At 33.9% G+C, this 8,686-nt stretch overlaps 1 protein-coding gene across 1 annotated transcript; it reads right to left on the bottom strand.

Annotated features, from left to right (window-relative positions):
* Positions 1–2,227: 2,227 nt before the first annotated feature.
* On the bottom strand, positions 2,228–3,955 carry LOC145169147 (cytochrome P450 Tp9025-like). Its single transcript, XM_079087713.1, has 2 exons — positions 3,074–3,955; positions 2,228–2,842 (listed from the first exon to the last, which is right to left on the bottom strand). Exons 1-2 carry the CDS (start codon positions 3,953–3,955, stop codon positions 2,228–2,230), a joined length of 1,497 nt encoding a protein of 498 aa, XP_078943839.1.
* Positions 3,956–8,686: the final 4,731 nt, after the last annotated feature.

The following is an 8,686-nucleotide window of genomic DNA, read 5'->3' as shown; positions in this document are numbered from 1 at the left end:
CTCATATATCACTAAGGGTGGCAACCCTAGGCCTTGAAACGAATTTGATTCATAAAGATCCATTCTTGGCACCAAAAAGGTCCAAAACATCACTACTCTAGATCTAAGCATACTTGAGGAAAGTTGTGAACTTTATACCTCCAAAGAGTCCCAAATGATGATGCTATCCCGGATCTATGAGCTTAAGATACTCAAGTTCCTCTTCACTAGCTTCTCCTTTCTTATTTCTAGCTTCTAAACACCACCAAGAACTTCACAAAGCCAAAAACACACAAGGATGAAGGGTGAGAGGCTATCTAGGGTTTCTGAGGTTGAGAGGCTGGTAAGGAGGCTAGGGTTTGAGCCATAATGTTGTATTTATATGGCTTAAACCCTAAAAATTAGGGTTTGGAGTCTGCTTGCGTACGCTACATGTACCCCTTGGTATGCTGCGCGTACGCACCTCCGCCCCCGCATCCAATGTTGCTCTACGCCCCGCGTACGCCAGACTTACGCCCAGCGTACGACTTCGGGTAGCCCATTCTTATCGGCCCACTTGCTAAAGCCCACTCAATAATCCATTACGTATTCCATAGTCCAAACAAATAAATTACAAATATTTTAAATTAAATATTACCTCAAGTGACGGATGTTACAATACCCTTAATGCTTCATGTCATCGGTTGTGATCACTATTTCATTTCAGGAATCATTAGGACTAACCAAGGTTGTAAAAATCGCTCGGTGGTAGTTCGGCGGTCGACTGGGGTCAAGCGATTAATCGGTTTGGCGGAGATTAATCGGATGATTAATCGGGGAGCATAAATTACTAATAAAACTATTTTAAAACTTAATATTTCCTAAGAAAAAATAGTATTTCAAAATTTTGAAATTTTAAATTTTGAAATTTTGAAATTTTGAAATATTTCGTATAATATTTGAAAATTTGAATATTTAAAAATTTAAAATTTTGAAGTTTTGTAAATTTTGGTGTGATATTTGAAAATTTGAAAATTTGAATTTTTTAAAATCTTCCCGCCAAGGACCGTCGAGGACCGCCGACGGCCGCCAAGGACCGCCTAGCCCGAGTTTGACCGATATTGACCAATTTCCGCCAAACACCCCTAATCGTAATCAGTTGCAGGCCGCCTAGCGCCTAGGCGCCGCCTAGGCTGATATTTACAACACTGGGACTAACAAAGGAACATATACTTCTCTTTCTCTCTTCATTTTCTCTCTCTTGATGATCTTGCATTTTCTCTCTCTTTTTAAATAATTAAAATACTAATAATCATCTTTTTTTATACTTAATTTAGATATTAATACCAAATTGAACAAAACTCACTATATTTTGAAACATTATCACAAAACTTCCTATATTTTAGTTTTTTTTTTTTGACATCTAAAATGTGATTTCATCGAAAGTACCACATTATTAAAACCGACACGTCATCAAAACTGCCATGTTAGTAGAGAACTGTTGGGTCTAAATTATGGTTTATATACTTTGCTTTTCTAGACAATTGCATTTTTATGTCTAGAACCGTAAACAACTTGGTGTTTACGGCCGTATATGTGTTTACGGTTGTATTTACGGCCGTGAACAGGTTTACGGCTGTAAACCCATTCACGGCCCATGTCTACTATATATAGTGAGGAGTGCATGTGAGGTGTAGGAGTTAAAAGGCTAGAGATAAAGAGAGCATGTTCTAGAGAGAAAAACTAGAGAGAAGTTTTGTGTGTGTGAATCTCTTGTAAGGATCTTCATTCATATCATCAATTCATACAAGATTCATCATCTTCTTCTTCTCCTTCTCTTTTATTTTGATCTGGTATCATCCGTTTAATTGGGATTCTGCACTATCAAACGGATCTGATTGATATTGGGGACTTACAAGAACCGATTTAACTAGTCAATATTTAACAAATTGGTAGACGGGGTGTCCAATTTGAGACAAAGACTAACAAAGTATCAAAATCAAATTTTCCTTTAAACTTAATGACTTTAATGGAATTTACCTTCTTTTTTTTAATTAAATTTACCATTAGAAAAAGAAAAAGACAAAATCCATCCAAATATCTTTGACAAGTTTTGGAGACATAAAACATTTGATTTTATTTAAGTTATCCATCACTCACATTTAATTGCAATGGTAACAAACTAACAATGAACATCGAATGCTGAAATAGATAAATATTGATCGACTTCAAGGACCTTTATTCTTTATTAATTTTAACCAAATAGTAATCAAAACGGAATAAAAACAGTTGGGATAACCTCCAATGAATCTTTCTTAATTGCAGTGACTCCATGACTCTCAGTCATGTCAATATCTTTAGGACTTAATCCATTAGGAAGTTGCCAATTGAAGTGGTATAGCAAACTAGCAAGAGTGAGCTCAATAGATACCAAACCAAAAGCAATCCCAGGACAAATTCTCCTCCCTGACCCAAAAGGGATATACTCGAAGCTTGTACCAAAGAAATCGTATGAAGTGTTCTCAAATCTCTCTGGTTTGAAGGTTTGTGCATCATCCCAATATTCAGGATCAGTTCCGCATGCAAGGCCATTAACAACGACTTTCATTTTTTCGGGTATATCATAACCACCAATTTTAACCTGCTCTCTACATTCCCTTGGTAGTAATAGTGGAATAGTAATGTGAAGTCTTAAAGTTTCTTTGATTATGTGTTTAAGGTAAACCAACTTATGTAATTCAGTCTCAGCGATTGTTTTCTCTCCCTTAAATGCTTCTCTCACTTCTGCTTGGGCCTTCATCATCACATCAGGGTTTCTCATCAACTCTGTCATTGCCCATTCAATCGTTACAACACTTGTATCCGTTCCTCCTATAAGCATATTCTGCGATATATCATTCAAATTAAAAGTTATTTAAACACGTTTAAAAAATCATTAACTTATGTCACATACAATAAACTTAATAAGTGTATAAGAGAGGAGAAACAAGATATGTACTTGAATATTATTACTTAAGTCACCTTTATAATACGTAGAGAATGAAAAAAGCAAAGTAGTAGCTGTACAACATAATGAATATGACATAAGTGAACTATAGTATATATGGACATATACCAGAAAGATCGCCTTGATATTGTTGTCTGTGACTGGGAACCGAAGACCACCACGCTCTTTGATGTTGAAAAGAACATCAATCAGATCGTCTTCTGTTGGACCAACTGTTTGTCTTCTGATTCGACGTTCCTCAAAGATTTCATCAAAAATGTTATCAAGAGACTTGTGAATCTTCGTCAACCTAGATTTCATCCCAGAAATGGTAGAAAGGAAAGTTAACGTAGGAAACAGGTCTGCAACATAATACCCACTGGATAACGCCACCACCTGTTCCGCCAATTCGATCAACACATCCTGTTGTCTGCAATCATTTCCAAACAAACACTTGCACACGACAGTATTATTCATTTTCATAACCCTTTTACGTATGTGTACAGGCTTTCCAACACAGGATTGAACCACCTCCGTGAAACGATCGATCTCTATCGCCCTAAAGCCCATGAAGGATTGAACTTTTTTGACACTTAAGAGTTCCATGGTGACGATCTTCTTCATTTGTCGCCAGTAATCACTGTAACGACCAAAAGCAATGTCAATGCCTCCGTACAACAGAATATCAGCAAGAAGTGCATATGGGCGGCTTGCAAGGGCTAGGTCGTGAGTTTTTAGTACTTCTTCAGCTAACCGAGGTGACGAGACGACGACCATGGATATCTGTCCGAGTTGCAGGCTCATTATGGGGCCGTATTTCTTGGACAAGTCAAGGAAAGCACGATGCGGCAGTGCTAGTCCAATCTGATAGAGGTTTCCAATGATGGGTAGCTTTGGTGGGCCTGGTGGTAGGTTTAGAGGCTTGAAACTCTTGGGTTTTCTGTTGAAGAAGTAGTAGATGGAGAGAATGAAAGAGGAGACCATGAAGATGATGGTGATATCGATGGTCATTGTTACTCAACGGGATGAGTTGTTTAGGTGAAGATGTGTAAGGTCCATATATATAGCATGCATGGAGAAGCGCTACTTTTACTTTTCAACTTGATACTTCAATCAAATTTTAAAAGCCTAAATGGTGGGGGAGTTTTTACGTATTCCCACGTTTATTGCTACTGTAGCAGGTCTATATTATAATCTTATAAAGATACTATAGAACAAAAGGATGCATGAACCTCAGGTGTTTCCTCCTCTTATTCTGAACAAAAATTATATCTTTTTGAACAAAATGGAAACATCTAGTCCCCCACGTAACTCGTGGCACTACCTTTCAAAATTTCATAATTTTTAATTATGCCATCAATTAGCCCATGCCCATATCTATTTACTTTTCACTTCTAATCATTTCCATTCATTAGACTTTTCTTTCCTTGTTTTTGAAAAATAAAACTCATACCTTTCAAAATCTCCTAATCTTTAACTACGCCATCAATCATCCCATGCCCATATCGATTTACTTTTCACCTCAAATCATTTTTATCCATTAGACCTTTCTTTTCTTATTTAAAAAAAAAACCTCAAAAAAACTCATTTATTGTTGTTGTTGGCCTCTTGGCGTTTTCTGGCTGCCATGGTTATCGGAGGGACCTCTAAGCACCGTTGCTGTAAGAAACAACTTTCACTTCGGTTACTATCATTGTTAAATATATGATCACTACTAGATAAAATGACTTTAATAACACACATTACGTGTCATTTAGGGGGTACAGATTACATACAAATATGTCATTAAAACCACAGTAATAAATAAAGATGACGGAGGTTTGTGTGTTTTAAAGTTATGTCATATATTTATGATGTACATTTATGGCATACATTCACGATCACTTATTTGTATGGTCTAATTTTTGACATTTTTGTTTAAATTCTTGACATACATTTTGTGTGTCATGATTTTTGATAATTTATAAAATATTTTTTCTTCATTAATTAATATTTAAATTAAATCATACATTTAATTTCTCATAATACAATACAACATATCATACACAAAAAATACAATCGATTGCATAATATATATATATATATATATATATATATATATATATATATATATATAGTATGTCAAATACAAAATATTCAATCAATTAGTAAATAAATGTAATACAATGCTAATATGAGTTACATTTTCTACAAAATTATAAAGCTTGTTATATTTTATCAAAGAAGTAGGAACAAAATTATAACAATGATGAATCTTTGATGGTAAACAATGCATCCTTGTGACATGACCCAATTGCAAAAGCTTGATATTCAAAGTAATGTTAGTTAGGCAGTTGTAATAGAGACATGCCTCAGATTCACCCAATCTGGCCACCAATAGACTGACACGATAAAACGTTTCCATGACCTCTGGGTGCACACCTGTCAAAAGTTAAGGAAAATAGCAATCTTAAATTATGATCATATCTCATAATTCATAACTATACATATAAATAACAACTGACATCTTGATTTAGCATTATACCCTACTAGTATAAGGGCATAGTGTATGTTACAATAACCATGTGTAAGAAACTAACTTTTTTTACCCTTTAATCCATTCAAATTGTTTGTCCTTCAAAAGCCCACCTTTACCAAACTCCCTTTAATTACACGTCCATGTTAAAAAAGATAATTATGAGTGGAAATATAGAAGATAAAATAAAAGCATGATTCTTAGATTTGTATAGAAAGAAGATCACGATTTCGTCTGTATAAGATTGATAACTATTGATGGTAATGACATAACATCTCTAGAAAACAAAGTAACAAAAAAAAAGATGGTAATGACATAACACCTCTTATAAAATGTTTTCCAGTTACGAGATGCGTTTGAGTAAAAGAAATCTGGTAAACTATGAATTATATATCTCTACTTTAAGAATAGTTGATATTATCATCTTAGAATTACTTGTGATGGGATCCATGAAGTAATGTCTAAGCGTGGGTTTATCCAATACTCAAAATCTCCATTTTCTAAGTACTCATGAATATTGCAACAATCCTTATGCAATCTCTAATCTCCATACACAATCTACAAACAATTCATGATAGTTTTAATTCACTACTTACTTCCAAAAGTATGAACAACTATGGAATTTTGAATAATAAAATTATTCACGAAGTAAACATGCAATGTGAAACACAATAATAAACTAATTAACTATGGCATCAAACCCATTGAATATAAATAAATCTCTGTTATTTAATCACCATAACAATTACAAATTTATTCATTGTATAATTTTTGACTTATCAACTAACCACTTGAATTAAATAACATCAGTCATGTCATGTTACAAAAATTGCATAATATGTCTCTTTATGGTCCTTCCTTTATGAACAAATTGACTGAGCATTACTCCAACGATGCTCATTTCACAATTCCTAATTCTCATTATTATCTAAGATATAATGTAATTTCTTCTTTACATGCATTGTCCTTCTGAAATGTCGAGGTTCTAAACTCATAAAAATTGAGCCATCGATATTACAGAATGTTCCAGTGGAACTTGTTACTCAAAATGATTCCTTGGTTATGAAGTTTGAAATTCAAGACATACTCCTTGATCACTTCTCTTGCATTAAAGTTTCCAACTCATATTTAGATTTTATAACCAACTCTTATTATGAAACATTTCCATATACCCATCTTCCATTATGGAATCATTTCCATATTCCCATATGACCATCAATTCTGACCAAGAATCATCTCAATTCAAACGTGTCACTACAGTCCTTCCAAAACAATATCATACTTCCAACTATCCACAAGCAACGAATCCTCAGAATGTTCTTGACAATTTGTTTAATAACTCTAGTTACTTAAAATTCTAGTTGTTTTTCTCATAATGATCAGAGCATTTGATAAATTAGAATAAACGAATATTATAGCATATGTAATCGGTCTTATATCTGAAGCATATGGGATGTGACTCATTATATCTTACATAAGGATTTGATATTTGTTCAATCTCTTTCTATAATATTTTCATATAGAATCTCCTATGTTGAAACATTTCAACACACTAGTCATATAGGATTTTAACTAAGTTCTATTAAACCATATGATCTAATCCTTTAGATTCATAGCGAAGTATGAGTGCCTTCTCCCTTAAGTCCACTATAGCGAAACAATTCTTAACTTTCGTAACTTGCAAACTAGAGACATGGTTCTCTATGAATAGTATTGTCAACTGGTAGTACCAGCATAACAATTATGCTCCCACTAGCTTTGATATGTACTTAGAAATAAACTGGACTACTAGAAATCAACACCTTTGACTTTCTCATGGAAGTGCAGATTCCTATTTTGCAGTGCTTCATCAAGCCTCTAATTAGGCTTCTTAAGCTTATGTACTTTATCTGGACAGTGTATGTGTTCAAACCCTTTCAAGACATGATAAACATATCTCCTAAAAGTTTAAACAATTCCTTAACATTCCTCACAATTCGAAATATAAAGAGGGATGTCGTAACCATATTGTGAATTTGAGAATGCAATTAATACAACCAATATACGTATTGATATTTATCAGATCCTTAAAATCTACTTGAAAAAGTTTTTCCTCATAACCAGTTTCATGAATTAGAGTGAAACCTTTTCCACTTGGATTTCAAGATGGATACGTTCCTATCCATGTGGAACTTTTATGTTCAACCTACAATCATAAGACAAGGTTTAGGACAGACCAAAATCACATTTAGGTCTCCTTCATGGAATGAACTTTGCTAATGTAATTTTTTTGCCTTTTGGCAGCTCAAAGGGCCTACCAATGCTTCCATGTTGTTAGCAGCTCACCCATATTGATCAGTGTACTTTCACTGACCAATGTGCTTTGCTTTTTGTAGTTAGATGAAGAACATAGAACTCATAAGTATTGCCAACTCAACTGGAAGTGCACCTAATTAAGAATGTGTCAATAAACACAACAGGTTTTCAACCTCGGGTTGCACACTAGTGATAACTAAAAGGATCATTTTTGGTTGACTCTTGAATCTCTCAAGATCAATACAACTCTCAGTGACTTCTTGACATATAATTTTTCTATCATGAAACATTCCTTGACGAGCTAAAACAAATATGCAAAAGTCCGTGCAGATTCTCGACATCATAATATTCTTTAGAATTAGATTCATCTTTTGTTTCTCGAAAACTGAAAAACATCATAACTCCAGTTCTTAACGTGCTTGAGTGAGAAATCATTCTTATTCCACATATGAAGGGGTATTATCACCCTTCTTAGTTTGAAATCAATTTGAAGATATGATTTAGAGTTACTAGAGCATAGCTCTAAAACTCGATTAAGAATGAAGTATGACTCATCTCTTGATCGAACCATTTCCAACAATTTCTGATTCTTCTTCTTAGTCATACAATTTCACTAAGATGTTATTCAAGGATAAATTGTGATATAATTCCATAATCACTAAGATGATCATAAAACATGATACTAAATTACTCTCCTTTCCTTTAAGATTGGAGAATCTTTTATCTTTCTGCCTAATAGATTCTTCTATTCGTTTTCCTACTCTTTGAATCTTTTTAAAGTATTGGAATTATGATTAATCTTATAAACACAACCATATTTACTGAAGCATCAGTAAATCATGAAGAATAAAGTTATCGTCCCTTGTGGTGGATCTGAAGAGTCGATATCAACACGTACTAGATCCATTAGTGCTTCACTTGCCTCACATAAA

The sequence above is a fragment of the Lactuca virosa genome, chromosome 4 (assembly GCF_052849685.1).
Source record: "Lactuca virosa cultivar CGN04683 chromosome 4, Lactuca_virosa_CGN04683_v6, whole genome shotgun sequence".
NCBI lineage: Eukaryota > Viridiplantae > Streptophyta > Magnoliopsida > Asterales > Asteraceae > Lactuca > Lactuca virosa.
This window is presented reverse-complemented; position numbering and strand designations above follow the sequence as displayed.